Consider the following 27369-nt stretch of genomic DNA (forward strand, 5'->3'; position numbering starts at 1 on the left):
TTTCTGATGGCTGGGTAATATTCCATTGTGTATATATACCACATCTTCTTTATCCATTCATCTGTTGAAGGACATCTGGGCTCTTTCACTAGATTGGCTATTATGGACATTGCTGATAGATACATGGGGGTGCAGGCGCCCCTTTGAATCACTACATTTATGTCTTTCGGGCAAAGACCTAGTAGTCCAATTGCTGGGTCATAAGGTAGCTCTATTTTAACTTCTTAAGGAACCTCCATACTGTTTTCCAGAGTGGCTGCACCAGTTTGCATTCCCACCAACAGTGTAAGAGGGTTCCCTTTTCTCTGCATCCTTGCCAACATTGTTGTTTCCTGACTTTTGTTCATTTTAGCCATTCTAACTGGTGTGAGGTTATAACTCACTGTGGCTTTGATTTGTATTTCCCTGGTGCGAAATGATGTGGAGCACTTTTTCATGTGCCTGTTGGCCATTTGTATATCTTCTTTGGAGAAATGCCCATAGGAAACTTATCAATTAAAAAAAAAAAACAAACACCTCTTATCTGTGGAGAAGGCACAGACTTAAATATGCATAACAAACCTAACCATGTTTTTTAAGATTTTATTTATTTATCTGAGAAACAGATTGAGAGCATAAGTGGGGAAGAGTCAGAGGGAGGACTAGACTCTCTGCTGAGCAGGGAACTTGATGTAGAGCTCTATCCTGGGACTCTGGGATCATGACCTGAGCCAAAGGCATAGCTTAACTAACTGAGCCACCCAGGTGCCCCCAAATTTACCATTGTTTTCTGGGCTTTTTCTGGTAACCTCCTATAATTGGCCTCCCCATTCCCATTTCAAATCTTTTTTTTTTTTCTTTAGCTGAAAATGGTGTTCAAGATGGGGGCTTGAGATATTATGGGGAGTTTTACTCAGTTTTTCTGGATATCTCCCATATATACAGGAGATATACATGCTGTTGAACATCCATTTGTTTTCCTTTTGTCAATCTCTTTTTATTACAGAGCTAATAAAAGAACCTAGAAGGTGTCCACCAAAAATTGTAAGGAGGCAATAATTAATCTCATTTATTTGAGATCAAGATTTATAATTTGGGTTGTACTGATTATACGAGCCAAATAGTGTCCTGCCAGAGAGCAAAACTCAGGGGTTTTTTAGACACAAAAGGGTAATGTGTTTTTTTGTTTTTGTTTTTTGTTTTAAGATTTTGTTTAACTATTTGAGAGAGAAAGAGCACACAAGCACAAGTGGGAGGGAGGGGCAGAGAGAGAGGGAGAAGCAGACTCCCCACTGAGCAGGGAGCTGGGTTTGGGGATCCATTCCAAGAGCCTGGGATCATGATCTGAGCCATAACAGACTGTCAGACTGAGCCACCCAGGAGTCCCAAGGGGAATGCTTTTATACATGGTTTCCAAAGAATTTTGATTGAGTTAGTGCCAGAAAACTCATCTTGGCTAAACATAATTTGTTGCTAAGGTAATCACTATGCAAAGTCCAATAGATATTGTAGCAAGTTGCAGGTGTTCCCCCAGAAATCTTAGAGCCTTTTGGTTTGGCCCAGTTCAAAATTCATGATTCTACCCAGTGAAGATGTGCATAAGGACCACCTCCTTAATGACCCCCCTGTTCCATTTTAAACCCCCTTGACATAAGGACTGAATTTTTATTTTGCAGTAAACTCTACCCCTAAGGTGGGGCTCAAACTCGTGACCCGAGGATCAGTGTCACCTGCTTTACCAACTGAGCAAGCCAAATCCCCATGTGACTTTATTTTATTTCACCTTTCATAGTGGGCAGAGGTAAATTGTTGTTTTCTGTTTTTTAGTCAGAATATTCAGTTTATACCCAGAACTTCACTTCAAAGCATATTAGTAACAATGCCATACTGGTGTATAGTCTCCTTATTCTCCCCTTGGATGGGAAATATGTCATCAGGATTAGATAGAGAAATACTGGCATTTATTGAAAACACTGGTGTTTCTATACAAAAATCCAGCTCAAGTCAAGCATTCCTTGAATAAGAGGGACTCATATGCTGATAGACTGGATGGGGGTTATGTCATGACCATGTTATGAAGGTCCTCCCATCAGTTTTTTCTTTCCACAGTGAAAGCTTTAGTTAACCATAAAGTAAAGTTAACTCACAATTAGAAAGCAGGTTCAAGATTCCCAACTCAATGACATTTCACCATGTGAATCAACTTGGCTTCTTACACAGCACACAGAGCAAGACACAAGACAAACCACAGCAGAAAACAGATAACAGAAGGTCATAGTAAGTTAACGAACCAAACTCGAAGTCAGTCTGTGGGCACACAGTTGAGATAAGGCCTCGGTCATGTCCTGGTCAGCTCTGGCCACACTGCTTCCTATGATCCATTGGGGAAGGATCTTGGTTCTGTTTGGAGATCAATGGGCAGAATCTTTGAGGGCAGTTGCCTTTGTAAGTGGTCAGATATCAAGGGCTCAGGTCTGAAGAGTCTGACATTGTGTTGCCAAATCCTCCTCTTTCTAAAGGGACTGAATCTGTCTCAGGCCCTAGGAGACCTTTTCTGGTTCTGCTCCTTATTAGTTCTGGGGTGTCAGCAACACTGGTCCCAGGGAATATCTCCTAGCTGCAGTACCTTTAACTACTGTGTCATGGCTTGACACAGGCCCCTGCTTGACAGAGGGTCCTGCTTGACACGAGAGACTCCATCTTGCTCTCTACAGGTTGTCTCAGATCTCACTCCATAAATCCAAACCCTCTGGTATTTTGGGGTGAAGAAGGAGAATATAAAGACAGGAATTATGTGCACCTGGGTTTGGAGAACTTGAAAGATGACTCTGAGAAAAATTAAGATGGCCATCATGTGACCCTATATCCACAGCCCTTCCTAACAAGTTCATGGGATCCACTGAACACCTAAACCAGGCAATGACTCAGTGAGTGCAAAGAGAGGCAGTGGAGAGAAGCTAGGAGGGCTGACATGAGAAGGGGCAAGCTTAGAGAGAGATCCACAGGTGTCTAAGACATCTTACTTTACAGTGTATTATAGGAATTCAGCCATGAATTTTGAGAATCAAAGGAAGCAATGCATGTGAAAGTAATTTTGTAAATAATAAAGTGTTAATGTTGATCTATATTCTTCATAATATCATCATAAGGTTGATCTACCCCAGTCATTGCCAGTTTTAGCTGGTAAATCCAGTGTTTCTGAAATAAGTGTGATATTCTACTTTTGATGTGGAAGACAAACCATTGTAAACCTTAAACAGACATCCAACAATTCAACTATGAGCTCAGCCATAAGCTCTAAGGCTTCTCTGAAATGAAGTCATCAGGAAGCACCCTAAACTGACTGGTAGGAACATATCCCTTTATCTCTGCAGAAATCAACTACCAAAGCAGCCCAGGTACGTCAGTTAACCCTTGTTTCTGAGAGCTGTTGAGCTGGCCTCCTTCCTCGAGTTCTGTCTATCAGCTTCTATAACAGACTCTGCTTGGGTTGTGGCTTCTAATTTGAGTTCCTAAAGAGATATTATCCCTTGAGGGAACCCTCTTACACTGTTGGTGGGAATGCAAGTTGGTGCAGCCACTTTGGAGAACAGTGTGGAGATTCCTCAAGAAATTAAAAATAGAGCTTCCCTATGACCCTGCAATTGCACTACTGGGCATTTATCCCGAAGATACAGATGTACTGAAAAGAAGGGCCATCTGTACCCCAATGTTTATTGCAGCAATGGCCACGGTCACCAAACTGTGGAAAGAACCGAGATGCCCTTCAACAGATGAATGGATAAGGAAGATGTGGTCCATATACACGATGGAGTATTATGCCTCCATCAGAAAGGATGAATACCCAACTTTTGTAACAACATGGACGGGACTGGAAGAGATGATGCTGAACGAAATAAGTCAAGCAGAGAGAGTCAATTATCATATGGTTTCACTTATTTTTGAAGCATAACAAATAACATGGAGGACATGGGGAGATGGAGAGGAGAAGAGAGTTGAGGGAAATTGGAAGGGGAGAGGAACCATGAGAGACTATGGACTCTGAAAAACAACCTGAGGGTTTTGAAGGGGCGGGGGGGGGTGGGAGGTTGGGGGAACCAGGTGGTGGGTAATAGGGAGGGCACGTATTGCATGGAGCACTGGGTGTGGTGCAAAAACAATGAATGCAAAAAACTGTTATGCTGAAAAGGAATAAAAAAAAGAGAGAGAGAGATTATCCCTTGAATTTAATTCTTTAGACATTTTCCTTGACTTTAACTCCTTTCTATTAATTCCTTGATATTTCCTTTTGTTAACCATCATTCAGTTATTTATTTATTTATTTATCTGGCACAGAGAGAGAGAGAGATCACAAGTAGGCAGAGAGGCAGGTTGGTGGCTCCCTACTTAGCAGAGAGCCCAATGCAGGGCTCAATCCTAGGACCCTGAGAACATGACCAGGGCCGAGGATATAGGTTTAACCCACTGAGCCACCCAGGCGTCTCCCATCATTCAATCTTTTTCAGTGTTTTGGTACACTGTTTCTCAAAACCATAATAGATAGATGTCCTCATGCAGACTATAATAATGTCTTAGGGTGTCTGAAGCTGGAATCCATGGCCTTCCAAGGACTCCATGGAAGGAACTGACAGGGTCATGAACTGCTATGGGGTATTAATCTCAAAAAAGAAATCTTCAGGTAATTTTACCAGCAAAAAAACGGGCTTATTCAGGAACGGCAGAGAACTGCAATCAGGGACAAGCAAGCTATTGCAAAACTGTGGACAAGTGCCTGAACAAAGAGGAACACTTTTTTCTAGAGGAAAGGAAGAAGTTTGGAAGGCTATTATAAACAGAAAGTCTATTGGAATAAATAGGGAGTGGGAAGTGTGGTAACTTTGCTTTGGCTGGGTTGTGACAGACTCAGCTGGCTGGACAGTTCAGAGCAGGGTGGGGAAGCCTGTCTTCCTGGGGACTAATAAAGTGGTTTGCCTTGCAACGTCGTCTTTTCCTGTTGGATCTGTAATTGGTGTGAGTGATAGGGCATGAGAGCGCCCCCTGCTGGCCTCCACTGTCATTCTAAACCAGGTTTCCCTGTATTAATTTTCACAAGGAGGGAAAAAAATTAACATCTTTATTTTCACTAACCTGCCACTGAGATTTAACAATTCCTTCACTTCTGGGGGCAATTCGCTGGCTCATTCGGAGGAGTATGCGACTATTGGTCGCAAGTTCAAGCCCCACTTGGGTGTAGAGGTGACTTAAATAAATACAACTTAAAAAAAAGAGAGAGATTTCTTTCTGTTGGTGGTCTTCTTGGCTATTTCCTTATCTTGCTACTGTGAACAATGCCTCAGTGAACATAAGGATGTGGATATCTCTATGAGATCTTTATTTCAATTCCTTTGTATAAACACCCAGAATTAGGATTGCTGGATCATATATGGTAGTTCAATATTTTTTTAAGATTTATATATTTATTTGGGGTGGGGGAGGGGCAGAGCAAGAGAGTGAGAGAAAGAAAGAATCCCAAGGAGACGTCCCAATGAGCACAGGCTTGATCTTCCAATATGCGGCTTGGTTTCCCCACCCTGAGAACATGACCTGAGCCAAAATCAAGAGTCAGACACTAAACTGACTGAGCCACCCAGGTGCCCCGGTACTTCTATGTTTAATTTTTGGAGGAATCTCCATACTGGTTTCCATAATGGCTACACCATTTTACATTCCCACCAATAGCATAACAGGGTTCTCTTTTCTCAGTATACTCACCGTCTTATGTTAGCCTCAAGTATTGGAAAGTGATGTCATCAAGTAGGGCATGTACATTGCCCACACTACTCGTGGTCAGCCCCGCAGACGTTTTCCCATCCAGAGCTGATCTTGTGGCTCTACCGACCCTTGTGGCTCTTAGGTCGATTGCAAGATACACCTCAGCAACCTCTCAGGAAGCTTTGAAAAAATGAGGCTAATAAGTCTCATATGTTCAGGAAGGTATATGGCCCAGCCAAAGCCACACAGTGAGGTCTTGAGTAGAGAAAGAGTGCACGGACTTGGGGCTCTGCCTTTATTGGAGTCAAGGGTGGGATCCCCAGGATTTTGAGGTTTCACTTTTTATTGGTGAATTTCAAACATAAGAGTGGGAATGAAAGCCTGGGAAAAGAAAAGGGGGGGGTGTCGCACAAATGGTCAGTTATCTAGGTCACCCAGAGCCAAAGGGGGTGCATCATGGGTGGGATGGCATCACTCCTTAGCTAGCTGTACAGCCAGCACTGTGTGTGTTTGTGATGGATGTCTTTGAAAAAGATGCCTTGGCAATCAAAAGCTTCTTGTCAGGCACTTAACGCTACACTTACACCACTTCTTATCTTTTTTTTTTTTTAATGATAGCCATCCTTTATCAGATGTGTGATGATATCTCATTGTAGTTTTGATTTGCATTTCCCTGATGGTTAGTGATGGTGAATGGCTAAAGAAAATATGGTATAAACACACAATGGAATGTTATGCAGCCTTAAAAGAGAAGGAAATCCTGTGATTTTGGACAATATGGATGGACCTGGTGGACATTATGTTGAGTGAAATAAGTCAGACACTGAAAGACAAATACTGTCTGATCTCACTTATATGTGGAATCTACAGTAGTCAGACTCACAGAAACAGAGTACAGTGGTGGTTACTAAGGGCTTGGAAGGTAGGGGAAATATTGGCCAAACTTCAGTTTAGCAGCTGAATAAATTCTAGAGATCTGATATATAGCATAGTGACTGCAGTCATGTTAAAACTCAAAATGGAGTTCCTTGTGCTAAGCCCCACATTACCAAACTGAGACTTAACTCCAGTTTTGACTGTCCCAGAAATTGGGACCTGCTTGATTCACTAGTTAGTGAATCTGCCTGATAGATCCCTGCCATTCCCTAAAGGAAAGTAACTTTGCAAGACCGGACCTGCTCTTTTGCCTAGTGTATCTTCGCTGTTCCTGCTTCCTCCTGCCTATAAAATGTCTTTCATTCTGTACAGCTCCTTGGAGCACCTTTCTCTCTGCTAGATTGGATGCTGCCTGATCCATGGCACTGAATAAAGCCAATAAGCTCTTAAAAACTTACTCAGTTAACATGTGCCTGGATGGCTCAGTCAGAGGAGTGTGTGACTCTTGATCTCTGGGTTGTATGTGTAGAGATTGTTAAAAGTAAATAAACTTTTTAAAAAAGAAAGTCATGGGGCACCTGGGTGGCTCAGTGGGTTAAGCCTCTGCCTTCAGCTCAGGTCATGATCTCAGGGTCCTGGAACTGAGCCCCGCATAGGGCTCTCTGCTCGGCAGGGAGCCTGCGTCCCCCATCCTCCTATCTGCCTGCCTCTCTGCCTACTTGTGATCTCTGTCAATCTCTGTCTGTCAAATAAATAAATAAAGTCTTTAAAAAAAAATTAAAAAAAATAAAAAAGAAAGTCATTTTTTAAAAATTTACTCAGTTAAATTTTTTTTAACATGTGGCAATACACTACTATACATTTGAAATTTGCTAACAGGATAAATCCTAAGTGTTCTCACCACACACACAAAGGAATCCCTATATGAAGTGATAAATGTATTAATTAGCCCGACTGTAGGGAGAATTTCATAATGTATATGTTTACCAAATCAACTTTTTAAAAAGATTTCTCTCTGTATCTGCTGTAACTCAAATGATTTTAGTTTAGTCCTTACACACACACACACACACATATACACACACACACACACACATACATACTTCCTTTCCTTAGCAGCCAGCATCTGCATATATCTCTGTTCCAGAGTTTGTTTAAAACAGTCAAAGGTAGAAGGAAGAGGCATGGGAATTGGAAGGATCATTCTCTCTGGAGTAAATGAGACAAGGGGTTGTGTGTCATGGTTATGGATCTGGTGGGCATTAATCTTTGGCCAGAGTGTATGGGGATAGTAAGGTGTGTGCATGCTTACAAACTGAGGAGGGTAGGATGGGAAAAAAAATGCTCCCCCCACCCCCCCCAAGAACCTTAGCACAGCCTTCTCAGATACCTGCAGTTTAAGTCCTTTATTATAAGGAAAACATGAAAGATGTTTCCATTGGGAAGAGTGAATGAGTCTTAAATGAGCTCCTACATTTTTAATATTCTGACTTAGTAAAGAGATTCAAAAGTCTGGGAAGAGAGAAAGTAAATCTCTTGTATCATTTCTTGATGCTGTTAGAGCCCAGCATAACAAGGGAACCAGATTATCCAGATAGGGCTCTCATTTTGCCAGCATGCATTTCCAAATTTCAAATACTTCTCCCAACAGCTGACTTCTGGGAATAACCAAAGCAGTTACTTTCAAAACTCTCCTTGTGATGAAGTGGAAAGAGGCCTGCATTAGAAGCCAGTTCAGCTGGATTTTTGTCTCAGCATTCCCACTAATTTCACGGTATTCAGCAAATCCCTGAACTTTGGGTTCCTATGTATAACATCAACAGCATTATACCAGTGCTGTGCTATTAAAATGAGATGATTTAGATGTATGCCCTTTGAAATGCTTAAAATGCTATATAAATCCATATAATGACGAAATCCCAGAGGATAGGATCTGAGAGAGTGAAGCTAACCAGTACTATAAAAGAAAGCCAAAACATTTACTACAGAAAAGCCCAGACTCATCATAAGTTTATGTCTCCATTTCTCTTTGATATAATGTACTTAACAGAATGGGTTATAAAGAGAAAAAGAGTCAGAAGCAGAGGAGACAGAGCCTAGGGCAGCCCAAATGCATTATTCATTGCTATTCAAGGAGTAAGTTAAAGGCCAATGGGTCAGGCAGTAAGCCCCCCAGGCTGGTGTCTATCTGTCAAAGTGCACAGGCAACTGCGGGTCACCCTCACAGGCAATGACCACATGCCTAGTGCTCGCCGATGCCCGGTATCTGCAGTTAGGGAACCTGGAACTTCCTGTCTCCCTGCAGTCTGTGACCCTCACTACACCCTCATGGCAGTTCATCTTGCCATTCTTGCACTGGATATTGGTGGTGCTGCAGATACTACGAATGTTCCAGATGTCTTCATGGACGAAGGTGTTGAAACGCTTGCACTGACGCACGGTCATCTTCCGTCTTTGCATCATCAAGTTGCAGTAGGTGTCATTGCCACCTGTCTCCTCAGGGTCCACATGCTGCCGCAGGAATCGGTGATACATACGATCCTGGCCGTAGGAGGGCTGCACCAGCCCCAGCCCCAGCAGGGTCAGCAGCAAGAGCAGAAGCAGTGAATGGGTCCTCTGGAGAGCCATCACTTCCTTGGAGATGCCTAGATGGAAACCCAAGGGACAGGAGAAAGGAAGGTGAGATGCAGCACTGGGGAGAGGTGTGGGGAATGGCAAATTGACATTGCCTCAACTCTAGTCTCCTCTTTCCTCCTTATTTGTACCAGTTCTCCCACTCTTCACTGTTCACAACTTTTCCCGTCTTGCTTTTCCAAGAGCGAATAGTTTGCAAAACATGTTTTTCTCTGAAAACTAGAGCCGATCTCTTTTTATGGACCGTGTGGCTCTCCAGTGCGTCTGGCCTCTGTGGTCAGAGAGGGAACAGGAAGAAACAGCAGATCTAAGGGAAACTGGAGTTGACCGTCTCTTGAGGTAATTCTCTGGTCATAGGATCTTTGGAGTTTTTGGTACTCTGGAGACTCAAATTTCCGGAAGTTTGGATACACTCATGATATGTCAGAGCAAGTTTAAGAACTGATTTTCATTCCTTACATCTGGAACTGAGGAAGGTGCAGAAAAGAGGCCAGAATAATACTGGGGGTAGCCTTTCCTTTCCTATGGCTGTTCTTCCTGTGGTCTTAAAATCAGGTCCTTTTGGAAATCTTGTTCATCGTCTATAAAGAGCCCCTACAAAAGCAGAACACCCAGCCACTGTGCTTTGAAGGTAGTGAATATTGGCTAAATAAATGAATGTAATGAGTGAGCTCGTGAACAAATGAAATGAAATGGATATAGAGAGTGAAGGTGTTTTCCAGGCTTCTGGGATTGATCACTAAGCTAAGAAACATTTAAAAAATAAATTTAAACAGCACAGTCTCCACAAAAAAAGGACATGGATTGTGTCTTTTATTTCCCCCCTGGGTGTATGTACAACCCAAAATACTAGGCCCTGGTGATACAGTCTATCTATTGTCATGCATCTATCCTTGATGCTCTGCCTGTCTTGTCCTTAGCTGTTGGTAATTATGCATAGCCTCTGGTTGCAAGATCTTTGTGTTGTCCCCTCTTAATGGTGGGAAATATACACTTGTTTTACAGAGTTAGAAATTAACGAACAGGGGCGCCTGGGTGGCTCAGTGGTTTAAGCCTCTGCCTTTGGCTCAGGTCATGATCTCAGGGTCCTGGGATCGAGCCCCGCATCGGGCTCTCGGTTCAGTGAGGAGCCTGTTTCTCCCTCTCTCTCTGCCTGCCTCTCTGACTACTTGTGACTTCTCTCTCTCTGTCAAATAAATAAAATATTAAAAAAAAAAAGAAATTAACGAACAGAAACCTCTGGAACAACAACAAAGAAAGCAATGGGATACGGATTGGAGAAATTGCTTCGGTGGACTCATTAAAGAAAGGAAACCAGCTCTCTCTGGCTCTAAAATCCGTACTCTTTCTACCATCCTCTGACTGCCTCTCCCGTCCCACTTCCTAAATATTCAAGATACCAACGATGTTTACGCTCAGAGTTGCTTCTCCCTAGCAACAGAATTGAATCCGGGGTGGAATAGGGTGGGAGGGGAAGTGCGAGTCACTCACCAACACTAGCTAGATGCTGCCCTCTGGCTGTCAGTCTGGGACTGACATGGAGTCAAACCTCGAACTCCTTGACTCTTGCTGGGGGGCAGGACTGTCTCACCAGGGCAAAGAAAAATCATCTCCAATTCAACCTGGAGTCATACCGGCCCGTTTCTACACGTGCAGTCCACAATCAGCCTCAGCTAAACTCCTGAGTTGATATCTCTGGGTACTACTGTCCTTCGTTTTCAGAGATGCCGTGTCATGGTGCCGGGTCCTGAGTGTAAAGGACTGAAATGACTGAGGAGGCACCTGCAATCCGTCCCACCTAAGCCTACACTTTGGTTAGTGGTGACGACCAAGATGAAAGAGAACCATCGCTCTTTTCCATGCCACCTCCTAGGTTCACAGCCGCCTTCTGCCTCTACACAGAAAGTTATAAAGCTCTAGGTCATTTCTTGTGCCTTAGCTGATACAGGAAGTAAAGTAAGGAAGGGAGGGAAGACGAGGAGCTGTGAGAAGAAGGGGGCAGGGAGAAATTATGTTCAATTTATTCCTCACCCCAGCACCAAAGGATATAACTTCTGAAGGCGCACTTAGCACTTGGGTAATGGTTTCATCACAATGGTGTACTTTGTTTTCCCCAAATTTAATCTTATACCTCTCATCTTGCACATTCTGTCTACTTTCTCATCCTGGTTCTTTGTGATGGAGATCATGGTTTAGCAAAATAACTGGCTACAGAGAAGACATAAACTATCCATGCAAGAGCAAACCCACGATCTCAGCCGCACCGACCGACTGATTTAACCAGATAGGGGGAAATATTAGCCAACAGAAGTCCAATGTAAACGTCAATGGGTATATCTCAAGGCTCTCGGAACAACAGAAAATCAAATGACTGCCAAATCATACCAACACATACTTTTTGGTCAGAACATGCCTCAAAGCCTTTTTCTGCTGCACCAGACTGACTCTCAATAAGAACTAATTCGGATACCGTGATCCCAAAGACCTAGCTTTGCCACATTAACTGTGTGACCTTTGGGAAATTACTTAAACTCTCAGCATATTTTCTCATAAGTAAAATGAGCATAATCATAATCCCTACCTCTCAGAGATATTATAAAGAATAAATGATAAAATCGCTGTAATGTGCTTATCACAATGTCTAGCCCATAATAAGTGTTTAGTAAATGTTGGCAAAATCTTTTCACAATTTCCATTCTTCTTGGTTTCCTTTGCTTCCTTCAATCTGATAAAAATAATGAATGACTACAGCAAATTGCATATATTTGGATCCCCTCCCCTTTATGTTGTAAAGTACTTATATTCCCAGGAAACTATAAGGCTCTTTTTAAAAAAAAAAAAAAAAAAGATTTTATTTATTTGACAGACAGAGATCACAAGTAGGCAGAGAGGCAGGCGGGGAGGGGGGTGGTTGGCAGGGCGGGGGCGGGGGGGGGGGGTGGAAGCAGGCTCCCTGCTGAGCAGAGAGCCCGATGCGGTTCTATCCCAGGACCCTGAGATCATGACCTGAGCTGAAGACAGAGGTTTAACCCACTGAGCCACTCAGGTGCCCCTATAAGGCTCTTTTTAAGGTGAACTACTAGAATTTCTGCTCTGTCTCTAAAGAAATCTGTCCTCTCTAAATTGCATGGAATTTTCTTCCCGGAATGCCACCATTCCTTGAAGGACATGACATTTTTGAGGTTATTCTTCTCTTTTCCTTACAAAGTCAATAAAGTACCGCTGACCAGCACTTCAGTTCCTCAAATTATTCACTCCAGATAAAATGACCCGCCTGTGACTTGATATTTCATTTTAAACAGCTTTTGAAAATGAGAGAATAAGGGACCCAGAGCGAAAAGTACTAGGATTGCCTCCATAGCTGCTAGCTTCCTCTACAAGTCAGGAAGCACCTCCACCCCACTGCCATGCAATTTCCCAGGAAATAGTCATTTGTCCTAAGACTAGAGCATGCAATGGCAATGCTGTAAGCAGATGTTTGGAGAAGACACCAGTTTTCATAAATATGGTGTGATCAATGTAACAAGGGTCCATGCCTTTGACCTTCTCTATCATGAGCTTGAGTGGGGCAATGATCTGTATGGAAGTCACTTTGCTTCATATCAGGGAGATAGTGCTGGTTGGAGAACCCGAGAAAGGTTCCAAATATTCTACCAAAAACTCGTACTTACTTACTTTAAGTACTTAATCCTTACTTACTCCTTAAGGGGTTTTTGAGATTTTATAGTAAGACAGTTTTTCTAATAAGAGAGGTTTGGAAAATTCTTCTTCCTAACTACAGATAGTGTTTTCAGTTTGGAAATAGAAAACTCAAAGTGGACAGATTCATGGGTTGAGGGTATACCAGTAACTTACTTCTCCATCACTTCTTCCCAAAAATCTGAATATTTCCAGCAAGGCCTGACTCTCCTGGGTGGCATCTAGATACTGGTCTATAACCTGAGTATTGAGCAACTAGGGTTTTGGGCCTACTTCAGGGCAATGTGGGCAGCAGGAGAGGCCACCATTGGGAATATGGTGACCACAATAGTTATATATTCACAAAATAGCAAAACTGTGACTTATAACTGCAATTTATTAACTACTTTCCAAATAAAATATTGAGGCAGCAGTTGATAGAATTTAGGTTAACAGGAAGTTAATCGCTTAACCTGTGGATAGGTTAGTGTATTTTACAAAGAGAGTATTATCAACCTAAGCATATGTTTACTTGAAAACCAAGTCTAGTTGAGGAAGAATAAGGGATAATGTTTGGAATCTATGACCTAGCACCTCACAGTTACCAGACATTGGTCAATAAAGTAAGAGATTAAGGAGAAAATAACATAACAATGAAAAAATACGTAAATAATAAAATAATCACTTTTTTATCCTTATATAAAATAGCCATGAGAATATCTTAGGAACATTCCATTCAAAGCAACATCAAAAAATTACCTCCTGCTTAAGATGAGTGGTAGCTGCCCTTTGGAATTCATGCAGGAGTACATGTACAAGTACGTGCGTGAGAGAAAGTGGAATGAATCTATTGGTATTTACTCTTAAACTGTTCTCCTCAAGGTTTAACATTTGTAAAAGTAATACTGGCTTATTATTTTCCCCTTACTATTTTCCCCTTCTGTTATTTGCCATGAGCCCTGGAATTTTCCTAGTTCTCTCTGCAAGATGAATCTAACCACCTCACCTTTACAGAAAGCTAAGGTCCACCTCCTTACTGACTGAGAAGGAACTGATAATGAAAAGGGCATTTCTATTCTACCCAGTCCTCTCTGGGAGCAGTTGAACAGAGAAAATGGGAAAGATTAACAGGCCAATAATTAGTGAGAAGGCTCTGAGTCTTACTGATTTCAGAGACATTTTTATTTATTGAACATGTTGTAAAATGGAAAACAAGAAATCCAGGCAGCTCATTCTCTGGGCCCCTGACCATGAATGTTGCCACCACCGTTCTGGGATGTGGAGAGAAATTCAAGGAAAAGAGAGCAGAGCCTGCTGTGGCCACTGATTACGGACTGAAAAAGGACTCATCAAAGTGAACAGGTAAGCCATGTTCACAGCGAACAACAATGTGTCTCAACCCTGCGGTAGCTCTATACCGGCACGGAGGCCGAGGGGACCCTCCTCTATGCCTACAGGTGGTGACCTGGAAAAGAGACTTGCTTAGTCTTAAACCTTCTCCGTAAGGTTCTCCATTATTTTCACAGATGGCCTTGATGTTGCCCTTGTTGTCATGAATAAAGGTGTTGGTGTCTTTGCAGGGTGTGGTCAGGCCTCTTCTCTTCATCATGATTTCACAGTATTTGTCATTCCGGCCCCGTGGTTTGGCATCATAGTGCTTGGTCAGGAAGCTTCTGTACCTAGGGTCATCCTGAGCCAGGGCTGGTGGGGTCAGACCCAGACCCAGCATGCAGACCAACAACAGGGAGCCCAGGCCCATCATCATCTCTTCCAGTAAAGGGTCCTGCCAAAGGCAAAAGGAGGTGTGGTAGGGGTATAGAACAGCATTGCCCGATCAGGCTAAAAGTACAGGGACTTTCCTCTCTGACATGAATCGAGTATCTTCAGTCACCTAATTACATCTTTTCTTTTCTCTTCCTCCCTAATCTCAAACTTTTCATCAATCTGTTTCTTTGGAAAGTCTATTTAAAAGTTTCCTGAGGGGCACCTGGGTAGCTCAGTCTGGTAAGCGTCTGCCTACAGCTCAGGTCATGATCCCAGGGCCCTGCATTGGGCTCCTTGCTCAGCAGGGAGCCTGCTTCTCCCTCACGCTCTGCCTGCGGCTCCCCCCTGCTCATGCTCACATTCTCTCTCTCTCTCTCTCTCTCTCTCTGACAAATAAATAAATAAATAAATCTTTTTTAAAAAAGTTTCCTGAACACAACTTCATGTCCCAACCATGTTTTTCTATCCCTCAGAATTGGTGAGTATTTATTTACCATATCGTAGCATTACAAAACCCATTCACACTCTTTCACTCATTTGTCAGTTACTGTAGTAACAAATTTTACACAAGCCCTTGCAGGTATCAGACCACTGTGCTAGGTCCTGGAACACAAAGACCATCAAGACACATCAAATGCCTCCCTAAAAGAGGATGTAGCATCCATGGAGAAGGGATGGGAGCTCCAATTTCCTGAGATGAGACAGTAAGATAGGAGGTGAGAGCTCTGAAGAAGGGGGACTTTTAGGGAACCCTGAGCCCAGGGAAGGCTCAATCAGAGGACTGTTGAAGACAGTAATCATAATTAGTCGGCTGGCTGTGAGGAGAGCATTTGAGAGCAGTTTATCCTCAGGTGAAGGGAGGCAGCCCTAGTTTCCCAAGAAGTAGATGTTTCATGGCCAAAGGTGCACTTAAATGTACCATTGAGAAAGAGCAGGGAGGAACATGGAAGAACCCATGTAAAGCTTACAAGTGGTTCTGGGGTGAACTCTTACAGAGGACTGGAAAAAGAAGAATAAAAGCTTATTCCTAGGTGCCTCTTACATTGGAAACACCTTGAATTATTCTCAAAGAATATTACCTAATTTTCCCTGCACATGTATACAGACTGTAAACCACAGGCAAATGACGTTACCATGTGGTAAAAACAAAAACAACCCCCAAAACAACTCCTTAGACCTTTTTTTTTTTTTTAAGTAAACTCTATGCCACACATGGGGCTCAAACACACAACCCTGAGATCGAGTCACATGCTCTACCAACTGAACCAGACTGGTAGCCCTCCTTAGATCTTTTCACCAAGTCAAAGGCTTTACAACTTGCTGCAATGATTTCTCAAAAGAAGACGAAAGAGAAGAGGATTGCTGCCATTATCTCTCAGGAAAGAGCTGTCAGTCTCAAACTCTAGAACTCCCACATCCCAAGGGTGGTGTGCCAGATACTCAAACACACCCACAAGGTAAACATGGTACTTCTTCCTGGACCATGATTTTCACTCGGTGATGGATAATTTAAAATAGAATTAAACAAATACAGATTATAACAAAACAGAGAACAATTTTTTAATGAACTTTTAAGGTCTTATTTCTTATGAAATTTGAAGATTTTAGAATTGCAAGAGACTTGGTGTTTGCAGCAGGTAGTTCTGATTATACTTTTAGTTCTTTGGAGAAAATTTTAAAGAATATTCAGAGCCTTTAAAAACCACCATAGTCCATCCTTGCTTTGGCAGCCCGTATACTTAAACTGGAATGACAAAAATCACCATACCCCTATACATTATACCAAATATATGTGAATAACCCCACATTCAACAATAAAAATTATTTTCACTGTAAATTTGAAACTGATTTTATAGAGTGCCTGGGTGGCCCAGTCAGTTAAGTGTCAGACTCTTGATTTTGGCTTAGGTTATGATCTCAGGGTTGTGAGACTGAGTCCCCATGTTGCCTCAGCTCCATACTCAGTGTGGAGTCTGCTTAAGATTCTCTCTCTCCCTCTGCCCCTATCCACCCCTCTCCCTCTCAAAAAAAAAAAAAAAGGAACCAATTTTTATAATTTTGTTTCGCAAATTGTTTGTCAGTAATTCATTTAATTTATGACCGGGTAGGGTGTTTTTTGGCAATCATCACACATACTTAGAAATTCTTGCAAAGGAAAAAAATTTGAACTTCAAATTATTCTTAAATGTAATATAATTCCTATGAATACAAAATTTTAAAATAAATGGTATATTTTCATGGACATTCAATTATTAATTTTTATCTTGTGCTTTCTTGGGTGCCTGGGTAGCTCAGTTGGTTAAGCAACTACCTTTGGCTCAGGTCACGATCCTGGAGTCCTGGGATCAAGTCCCACATTAGGCTCCCTGCTCAGCAGAGAGTTGGCTTCTCCCGCAGACCTCTCCCCTCTCATGCTATCTCTCTCTCAACTAATAAATAAAATCTAAAAAAAAAAAAAGAGAATAATCTATTTTGTGCTTTCTTGTGAAAGTCATAACCACGATTTTCATATCAAATAAGATTTTTTTAAGTTTTTTTTTTATTTATTTGAGAGAGAGAGATTGAGAGGAGGAAGGTCAGAGGGAGAAGCAGACCTCCTGTTGAGCAGGGAGCCTGCTGTGGGGCTGGATCCCCGGACTCCAGGATCATGACCTGAGCTGAAGGCTGTCACTCAACCAACTGAGCCACCCAGGTGCCCATATCAAATAATTTTGTAGCCCTCACAGAGGTCATAGGTTCTAGCACTAAGCCTGTAGGGTTGCTAAACAGCACCGGGAGTATGACTGTGCATCCAGAAAAACAAGGGAATCTGGGATTTTGCTGGTTACAGGGAAAGACATGTGACAATAGTAAACAAAGTGAGCTCTCTTATCAACATTTAGAATTGATTTGCCTTGTCTGTTTCATAATAACTACAAACAAATTTGGTACACTCCTAAGAAATCTTTTGACTATTCCACAATACTGACGTAAGTAGCAGCTGAAAAGATTTCCATTAAGCACTTAGCGTATCATTTGCAACAGAATCAAGTGAAATTGCGCTTAGCAAGAAAGTGGCATACAACTGCAGGGGGGAGAGTCACCCCTAAAAGACTAACAAGTATTCCTACAGGGCTGCTGCTCCAACACAGCTGCTCAGCTACCCTGCTGCCAAGCTCTTTACATTTATATTGTGCTTTCCAGTCTCCTGGGTGTGTTCTCTTTTTTTAGTTTTTTGGAAGACCTCATCAAGGTTTCATTGATTTGGAATCAACTAAGTTTCTTGCTCAGCAACAGACAAATATTGCCTTCTTTATTTTTTTTTATAAACATATAATGTATTATTAGCCCCAGGGGTACAGGTGTGTGAATCGCCAGGTTTACACATTTCACAGCAAATATTGCCTTCTAAAGTCAAAGGTAACTGTAGAATTACAGAATCTCAAAATCCAAGGCACCTTAAAAGAGTTCACACAGTCGACACATCTCTTGCAGAGTCAGAGTCCCAGAGTTAAAAAAAAAAAATCCGGAAATAGAACCAGAACTGGTAGTACCCCCAGAGAGTCCCTAGGTGGCAGTGGTGGATAGGAATGTTCCCAAGCATTCAAGGCTACCTTGGGTCCCTGTAGAAGTGCCCGTATTACACAGGTTGTGGGGATACTGTTGCTCACAGAAAGGAGTGTGAGCCCACAGGTCTACCTAGAGTCTCTGTCCAAACACTCTATGCTTTAGATATTAAGATGAGGGACACTTCACTAAATATAAGCGTCAAAGCAAAAATCACAAAGCTGATCTGTTCACAAGGATATCATCAAATAAAGATTTACCTGTTGTCAGCTTTCATAGGTGCCATTTCCACTATTATCTATGTGGTCTTGGGCAAACAATGACCTGTTTACTTGTCAGTGTTTCCTACTGGTGTGTAATCAGTAGGAGGACAGAGCCCATATTAGTCACTTTGAATCATAGTGCCTGCCTCATGGTAGGCCCTCAATAATTATGGTTTTAATGATCGACTTCATTTTCCCCTCCAGGCCTAAATTTGTTCATCTGTAAAAAGAGAGAGTTGCTATCAGTTGGGGCCTGAAATTCCGTAGTTCTCATTAAGCATAAAAGCCTTTTCCTTTCCTTTCCTTTTCTTCCCCTTGAATTGAGAGACAAGTAAGTTACTTGTGTGAGTTTAGTTTGGTGGCAAAAGGCACCAGCCAAAAGAAATAGTTAATAGATTGACTCGGAAGCATCATTCTTTAAGGCTCAGCAGGTAAGCCAAGCCCACAGACCACCTCTAGTTAAGACACCGGACTGGCACTACGTAGGCTCTTCATATCCTAAAAAAGCATTTGCTTGTTGGAGGCTGAAGGTCCTCACGTCTCAGTCTTCGAGGTTAAAGAATATCTTTGTTTCTGATTTGCAGAATTTGCATATTCATTCTGTAATAATTCAGCTAAGGTTCATCCAGGCTTATTATAATCTTAATTTCCTAAAACATCCAGAAACCAAATCCCAGCAAGTATACACTAGGGTTACCAGTAACAACATCTGCTCTGCCATTCATAACTTCTTCACTTCTATATTCCATACTAAATTTCCCAAAAATGGGAATTGAAATGGAATTGGGAGAAAGCACATAAGACATTATATGGGGTGCAGAAGTGAATCTGCCTAGGCCAGGTGTGCAGAGCCTCCCATCTGGTGGTCAAACTCATTCACACATACCCTTCTACACCTAACTGTCAGATTTTCGTCGCTGGAATTTGTCCCACAACTTGTTTCTTAGACGAACTTCACCTTCTGTCTCAAACCAGTCCCTTAGTCTTCACAAAAATTAAAATACTCTTTCTCTCCCCTTAGACAATGTTTTGTATTCAAAAGATCCATCAGACTTTATGCACCAGGGAGTTAACTTGATAGTTTATGATTATGACTATGAATACAACTTCCATTAACATAGCCTCATGCTTTTATATGTTCTAGGACAATATTATCCAAACTGAAAGCTTAATACCCAATGCATATTCCTCTATCTCCTTTCTTTCCTCTCTTCAAACTGACAGTATACTTTTTTTTTTAACCTTGGCATGTGTTGTTCCATTGTGCTTTCAAAGAGCATCCAAAACTTTAAGGAAAGAAATTAGTGGGAAAATTTATAAGAAAACAGAGCTAAAAGTATATTCTCTGTTTCTTTCCTTGCTAAGTCACATAAAATGTCAGGGCAGGGGGCTCCAGGTAACCTCCAGCAGATGCTTTTCCTAGATCTTTGGGGACTTTATCACAATTTAGGAATCCCTCCCAAATCACCACTTGGTCCCAGTCTTACTAATTTCCCTTTATCCACGTTTAGGCTATCCCAGAAGAAATCTGTTTGCATTTTAAACTTTAGAATCTAATGTGTTTCTTTCTCAATTCATGAACTTGGGCCAAGAGTTTTTAAAAGGGAAAAAATGGTTTCATTGAAATGGATGGATGTCTAGAAATAGTATACATATACACAAATAGAAAAATAGATTACCCACGAGGAAGAGTCTTACAGAAGTCTGGAAGTTTCCCTCCAATTGAAGATGGGTTCCAGCTGTTGGTTCCTGGAGATGGGTTCCAGCTGTTTCAACCTGGAGGTCCCTCCCGGTTCTAATTATATAGTGATCAGACAAACGGGGAGGGAAGATTAGGTCTAAAGATCCCTGATGCTGGCAGAGACATGAAAACCAAGGACACTGCTCTTGGATAAACAAAGAGAGTCATTCACCTTTCCCTGGGCATGACTGGGTCGAACATTAACCCACATGAATTAGAGATTTGTTCTGGGAGGCCAACTTTGACAAACATGGTCTTTTGTCCCACAGTTGCCATTTTCTGATGTCTGTGGTTCCGACTCCTACCCATGACAAGACATGCAGTGATCTGGATCCAGAAGATATTGTTTCTGATCTTATGGGCCATCTCTAAGAACTGTGTTGGGGGAAGCCTGCAGAGTAAGATGCGGCCTCCCAGCAGGATGCTGTCCCACTGTCCTTTGTTTTCACCCACATAATTTGGTTTCACAAAAAGATGCTAAGTAGACTCTTCCATAGATTGCACAGAACCAGGAAAGTATTCCTAGAGAAGATTATGTGACAGCTCTTAGTACCCTGCCCCTGACCTCAACCTTCCAGCCACTAACCCCCAGAAGTTTCCTTGCCCTATTTCAAGGGCTTCTCCTTCCTTTCATCCTTACCTGTTCACAAGAGATTAATCCTCAGCACTCAATCTTCTGTTCTTTGTAAAGCAGGTGTAAAATTGGTTATCTCCACCATCAGTGCAACCCTGGTATTGCATCTACTTACCAAGTGGATCTGTAGCTCGAATAGAAACAAGCCAACTGGGTCAAAGTTTACTGGGGTCACTTTATAAAGATCCTACGGTTTCAAATATCAGGCAGCGCAGGATGCCAACTGTTTCACAGACCCTCAGTAACCACCTCCGCTGCTGCTGAATCGTGTTATTTTTTAAAAAATCCTCAACCCTTGGTTGCCATCCATCCACCTTCAAGTTTTTGGTCTGCCTGTCTCTGAGGTGTCAATCAAGACTGGCATCCAGCCAATAAAATAACTGGACTTGAAATCATCCTAATAATTATAATCATAATAATAGTCATTGCCTTTCATTTTACGAATCTCTCACACACTTGATTATATTTGACCATCACCAGGACTGTGTGAGGTAGGTGTTAACGGAAGTCAGTTTTTCTCATGAAAGAAACTGCCAGTTCAAACAACAGAAGGATAGTCCAGTTGGACTTCAAACTCCTTGTCTTCAGGGAGAGGATCTACTCATCTTTCCAGACTCGGCATGAGCAACACCACCTTTGAGTCAGACAGGCTCTCCTCAATCCCAACCCATCCCAGGAGAAGGGGCCCACATCTTCCTTGGAGGATTCTCTGTACCCAGTACACACCAGACTGAGGCAAGCACGGAGCCACAGTCCCAAGCTGACAGCTTATGCTGCGTTGCCTCTAGACTTCCGACGTGCCCTGGTGTGTGTGAAAAGCTGGTGAGTCAGCCTGAGTAAACCCTATCTGTGTAAGAGTCTGTGATGTCCCGGGAAAGGATTCATCCATAGAGAAGGACATGATGAGAGGAGGGAGAATGATGCCAAGGCTATGGAGCAGTGTCGGGCAAGGACTACCGTGTGCTCTGTTCACATCCCCTCTGACCCCGCCTCCTGGGGCCTAGAGGAAGGAGGGCAGTAACAACTTTCATAAAAATCCAGGTTGTTTCATTAAATCTCTATAAGGTTCAGAAAGCATACAGCAAGTTAATGTGAAGGAGCTCACTCCATGGTTGACCAGAGGCGGTAAGGGGGTGGGGCGGGAAGTAAAGCGCCTTTCCCACGGTGAGGATCCCTTTAGTTCAGATTGAGGCACATCTGGACAAGAGCTAGAACAACAGATCAGACCTTTTGCTCTATCAAAAAGGAAGAGGACACTGCATGTTGGCACCTTCAGACATTTTTAGCAGCACAGGCCAGGTGCAGGGATAGCCCTCACCCAGGGAGGTCGATCAAAAAGAAGTAAATGGCAGTCTCTCTGTCTGGGTTAAAGGGGCTAATTTGCAAATATGTTTACACTCCCTGGGAACTTCAGGAATGCTCAGAGAAGAATGTGAGCTGATCTGGAGTTCTTATAGCATGGGTAGGATGGATCTGGCTTTACTTTAGGTTGGCAAACAGGCCATTAGCCATCATCTTTTGATGATTAATTAATCTTCTTGTCTCTCCATTAGATGGAACCCTTAGAGAGAAGAATAATTACGCCACTCATCTCTGCATTCTTAGTATCTCAAACAGTGGCTGACTCCTAGGCCCCAAGTTCTTCTTGTTAGCCCTCAGTGCTTCTAGAAATGTGCCATCTGGTCTCACTTTGGAGATCCCAACCATACAGATTCTCCTGGGTTCGCTTAAGACTTGCAGGCACAATTGGGTTTCACAACAGTTACCAAACAAGGTAGGCCTAATTCCCAGGTAGAACTGGAAGGCTTCCAAGGTTCCCAGGAAAACTCTGCTTCTGGCATTAGTGGTAAATCCTGACCTTCATTTCTTAGGTATTGGTCCCTATTCTAATGTAAAAATCTATAGGAGGATTAACTCCTTAAACAGGCTGGGATTCACACATGCTTGTGCATGAGCTGTAGAGGCTGTCCTAAGAATGGTTTTTGGAGGAGGTGCCTGGGTAGCTCAGTTGGTTAAGGGTCTGCCTTGGCTCAAGTCACGATCCAGGGGTTCTGGGATCAACCCCCACATAAGGCTCCCTCCTTGGTGGGAAGTCTGCTTCTCCCCTCCTTACTGACATACTCTCACTCTCTCTCGAATAATTAAACAAAATCTTTAAAAAAGAACAGATTTTGGTAGCTGGAGTGGCTTGAGGATTTGAGGAGGAAAAGTAGACAACATGGCAAACCTGGAAAAGACAAACTTCAGTGGCTTTTCAACTGTGGTAAGGCACAGTCCTGCCTAAGCTTCACTTTTTTCCCCTGCCTTCTTCCCTTTTTCCTACATCTCCACCCAAATTCTGAGCTAAAAGGAAAAAAGTCTGAGGAAGTGAAAAAAGGACCAAGCACACAGCCACAAACTACCTCTCCCTCAGTACCTGGTGCCTCAGAGTTACTGAAGTCTCTGGAAAGGAAGGGATAGGTGTCTCTGCCCATACAATCGTTCTGCCAAACACCAAAGTTCAAAGTCTTTTAGGTACAGAGAGATTATTCAACAAGACATGGGGCTCGCTGAGTGGGGCCTCTACTGGTATCTAACAGAGCACCTGAATGCGGACTTTCCTTTTGTGGGCAAACCCTAACTATTTGAGTGGTACCTATTTTAAATTAATCATGTATCACTTTTTTAAAAGATGCTGAAGAACTGAATTCTAAAGAGATACAAGCCTGTCATTTGGTGGGGAAGACACTGGCAGGCCCAGACAACACCCTTAAGACCTCAGCAATCCCAGACTACAGAAGCTGCCAACTCCCACAGTCTGTGGGGATGAAGATGACTTGAGCAACAGGCTCCTTCTCTGGTAAATCACCTGAAGGCAGAGATAAGGTACTCCATTCCAGCATCACACACACATACACACACACACACAGTCCCATGGCTTGAAACACCAGTTCAAACACCAAGTCACACAAACAGATCAGCTTCTGATGTTAGCTTTATGCTGTGGTGCTGGGGAGCAGTCTCTAGGGTCTGAACACAGCCAGGTCACTTTCTGGCCTCTGGGATTTCACTTAACAACTTGGGGAGAATTCACAGCCTCTCCCACTCAAAAAGCCAGTTAGGTGAATGGTGAATGGTGAGTGGTTAATTGTTTTTCTTTCTTTTCTTTTCATTTCTTTTTTTTTCATCTTGGCACAAAGAGGTTTTGATGAAACAGAAAATACAGACTTGGGGGAAAGAAGTTTGACCATTTCATTAAAATGCCTCTAAATGCTTATTCATTTGTATTGCAAACTACCTAAAACAAGGAATATATATATATATATAATCTTCAGTAATTTTTTTTAAAATATTTTATTTATTTATTTGACAGAGAGAGAGGTCACAAGTAGGCAGAGAGGCAGGCAGAGAGAGAGGGAGAAACAGGTTCCCCACTGAGCAGAGAGCCCGATGCAGGGCTTGATCCCAGGACCCTGAGATCATGACCTGAGCCGAAGGCAGAGGCTTAAACCACTGAGCCACCCAGGTACCCCTAATCTTCATTAATTTTAATAGGTGTAAAGCAATTGTCAATTGAAAAAAGCTCAATCATATATCTTTTTTTTTTAAGATTTTATTTATTTGACAGAGAGATCACAAGTAGGCAGAGAGGCAGGCAGAGAGAGAGAGGAGGAAGCAGGCTCCCTGCAGAGCAGCGAGCCTGACGCAGGGCTCGATCCCAGGACCCTGAGACCATGACCTGAGCCGAAGGCAGCGGCTTAACCCACTGAGCCACCCAGGCGCCCCCCACCCTGCTCATATATCTTTAATAAATGTTTTGACAGCTCCAACTTAAAAGTCATCGTCCTTTTCCTGAAAATTTTCCTGTGTCTCTTCTTCACACCTTGCACATAGACACAGGCAGCCCAGGGTTCTTCTTCTAAGGACTCAAATGCTGGTGTCCTTTACCCTTTATACAGAGTACATATGTTTAATTCTGTCCTTAAGACAAATTATAAAATTAGGTGATGGAGAGAAGTGACTAATCTCTTCATGTGTTTTAACTCTAACATTTTTTTTAGGTTTATAAGCATGAAACTAATTTACTAACAGGACTAATGGTTAAAAGAGGATGAAGATCCAATGAAAAGAAGGATAACATCTCCAGGAGTGGGAGACACTATGACTAAGGGACAATGGGCCAAGTCTTGTTGACATACCTGTGTGTTTTCAAACAAAGACAAAAGTTACACATTCACTTTTCAACAAACTGAGCTTTGTGCCCATTCTCTTTCCCAGATATTTCAAGGTGTTCTGCTGAGAATAACTGTTAACAGAGATTGCTCTTTGCTCAAATACAGATTTAATGAAAACTTTTTTTTTTTAAGATTTATTTATTTGACAGATAGAGATTACAAGTAGGCAGAGAGGCAGGCAGAGAGAGAGAGAGGAGGAAGCAGGCTCCCCGCTAAGCAGAGAGCCCGATGCGGGGCTCCATCCCAGGACCCTGGGATCATGACCTGAGCTGAAGGCAGAGGCTTTAACCCGCTGAGCCACCCAGGCGCCCCTGAAAACTTTTTTAAGGATCTTTTTATTTATTTGATACAGAGAGAGAGAGATCACAAGTAGGCAGAGAGGCAGTCAGAGAGAGAGGAGGAAGCGAGCTCCCCGCGGAGCAGAGAGCCCGATGCGGGGCTCGATCCCAGGACCCTGAGATCATGACCTGCGCCGAAGGCAGCGGCTTAATCCACTGAGCAACCCAGGTGCCCCCTAAATAGAAACTTTTAAAGAGGGGTTTCATTGGCCTGCTTCGGTCCACTTTCTTAGCCATCTACTTTAATTTCTGAATCACATGGGCAAATGCTTCCAACAATAATTTGACAAATCTCTTACCTTTGCCTGATTGTAACCTGACATCTGCTCTTGCACCAATAACAAGAGCCATTCTTCTTTCCCTGGAATGGTTTCCCCATCTGTTCTGCCAAACTACATAGCTCTTGTCCACATTAATAGAGTACCTTCTCTTCTATAAATACCATCTTACTACCACTCTGCCACCCCAAGAAGTCATAGAATAAGAAAGAGGGAGACCTGGAGGACTATCTATCAAGGCCTCATTGAACAGATGAGAAAACTGAGGTACAGAGAAAGAAAACATGTACTGCCCCAGGAATGTCTGGTTCCAGGGACTAGAAGCTTTCCAATGCAACACCTAGGTTTCATAGTCCACACTAGCAATTTCTAGAAAATTAAAGCTAATTTTAAAGATGCTACTGAAAGCTGCTATTTGAGGAAAACCTACTGAATATTCCATGAATTTCAATATATTTTATCTGTAAAAAGAGTTGCTTAAAATAAAGTGTGTGTAACAAAATTATCCTTCTGCACTAGCTAGTTAGTAACGGTGTTGTTAGTAGTTCTTTGAATACCTGAGACTGCTCCTGGGAAGGTAGTCAATGCTGTTCAGATAATACCACTTGAGTTTCTAGTGATTACATTTATGATTTGACTATAAGGTTCTTAGGGACACAGAGGGAGGGTCTTGCCTCATTTGAGATTTCCCTAGTCCCCAGAATGATGCTGAAACTGTTTTTACTGTCCTTCTTGAATAAAGATGTTCTGTTTTGCCCATGTGTTACCATATGACACGCTGTCTCAGAATAAAAAGATTGAGGATCCCAACACTTTAGTAAGAAAGCTTAAAGAAGAGCCTGTTGGCAGTGAATCCCGGAATTTTGCAACATTGGCTGCGGGTGGGGAGGGAGAAGTGAGTCACCAGAAAACAAAAACGCAAGCCCCAAAAGTTAGTTATGCTGGCAAAAACTGGACAAGGCCTAAATCTGGCGATCCACCTGGATACCAAGTAAAGAATCCTTAGATTTGGGCAAGTGCAGGCCTTCCCGGGCCTCCACCCCGTTCGCCAATTCTGCGCCTTCTTCTGAGCCTACATTCTAGGTGCTAGACTTTCCCGAAGCCGTCTCTGCTCGGCTGCTGGAAGTACATCTCAGGGTGGAAATGTAGAGTCGCTATAACTCATAAAAGAACAAGACTTTTGACCTTCCTTCGCACTCCTCAGCGGCTCCAACCCGGTTCTGCAAACGCCTCCCCGAGGAGCCCCACACTGTCTCTGCTAAGAAGGGGCTCCTCGGGCCAAAACGCTCTTGGTAAAACTACTGAGGAGGAGGAGAGAGAGCAGGATGTGAACCCACCTCGGCCTGGAACGGGGCTGCAGAAACGCGCAGGACAGCGGAAAGAAGTTTTTCTCACGGCTTCTTCCCCTGCCTGTATGATGATAGGGAGCTGGTAGAAGACGAAAAGACTTCCTTTTAAATCTTGCTTTGGATCCTGGGTGGGGTTGGCATACGTGTGTGTACCGGAACGGACGGGGCAGGCAGCAGGGAGAGGAGGGCGGCGCGGGGGCCTCGGTGCAGTTGGGACCGCGCCCTGTTTCTCCCCGGAGGCCCTTCCTGCCTAGACCCGCCTCTGTAGTGGGCGCGGCGGGAGGGCCCTGCCTGGGAAAGGAGAGGGCCTGCAGACCCGAGCCC

The 27369-nt window shown here is 42.9% G+C and overlaps 2 protein-coding genes across 8 annotated transcripts; both read right to left on the reverse strand.

Moving 5' to 3' along the window:
- Positions 1-7997: 7997 nt before the first annotated feature.
- On the reverse strand, positions 7998-27165 carry RNASE4 (ribonuclease A family member 4). 4 transcript variants are annotated; one of them, XM_046009374.1, is made up of 2 exons: positions 27034-27165; positions 7998-9251 (listed from the first exon to the last, which is right to left on the reverse strand). In XM_046009374.1, exon 2 carries the CDS (start codon positions 9232-9234, stop codon positions 8791-8793), a length of 444 nt encoding a protein of 147 aa, XP_045865330.1. In that variant the 5' UTR covers positions 9235-9251; positions 27034-27165; the 3' UTR covers positions 7998-8790. The 4 variants fall into 4 exon arrangements, with proteins under 4 accessions (XP_045865330.1, XP_045865333.1, XP_045865331.1 ...); XM_046009377.1 differs by lacking the exon at positions 27034-27165 and adding an exon at positions 20171-20271; XM_046009375.1 differs by lacking the exon at positions 27034-27165 and adding an exon at positions 20190-20247.
- Positions 14058-27163, reverse strand: ANG (angiogenin). 4 transcript variants are annotated; one of them, XM_046009379.1, is made up of 2 exons: positions 27034-27163; positions 14058-14701 (listed from the first exon to the last, which is right to left on the reverse strand). In XM_046009379.1, exon 2 carries the CDS (start codon positions 14681-14683, stop codon positions 14246-14248), a length of 438 nt encoding a protein of 145 aa, XP_045865335.1. In that variant the 5' UTR covers positions 14684-14701; positions 27034-27163; the 3' UTR covers positions 14058-14245. The 4 variants fall into 4 exon arrangements, with proteins under 4 accessions (XP_045865335.1, XP_045865334.1, XP_045865337.1 ...); XM_046009378.1 differs by lacking the exon at positions 27034-27163 and adding an exon at positions 20171-20271; XM_046009381.1 differs by lacking the exon at positions 27034-27163 and adding an exon at positions 20190-20203.
- Positions 27166-27369: the final 204 nt, after the last annotated feature.

Source organism: Meles meles, chromosome 6, assembly GCF_922984935.1.
Source record: "Meles meles chromosome 6, mMelMel3.1 paternal haplotype, whole genome shotgun sequence".
Taxonomy (NCBI): domain Eukaryota; kingdom Metazoa; phylum Chordata; class Mammalia; order Carnivora; family Mustelidae; genus Meles; species Meles meles.

Bases quoted from the DNA above. Each gene is read 5' to 3' on its own strand.
- RNASE4 (XM_046009374.1), bottom strand. From the start codon at position 9,234: ATGGCTCTCCAGAGGACCCATTCACTGCTTCTGCTCTTGCTGCTGACC.
- ANG (XM_046009379.1), bottom strand. From the start codon at position 14,683: ATGATGATGGGCCTGGGCTCCCTGTTGTTGGTCTGCATGCTGGGTCTG.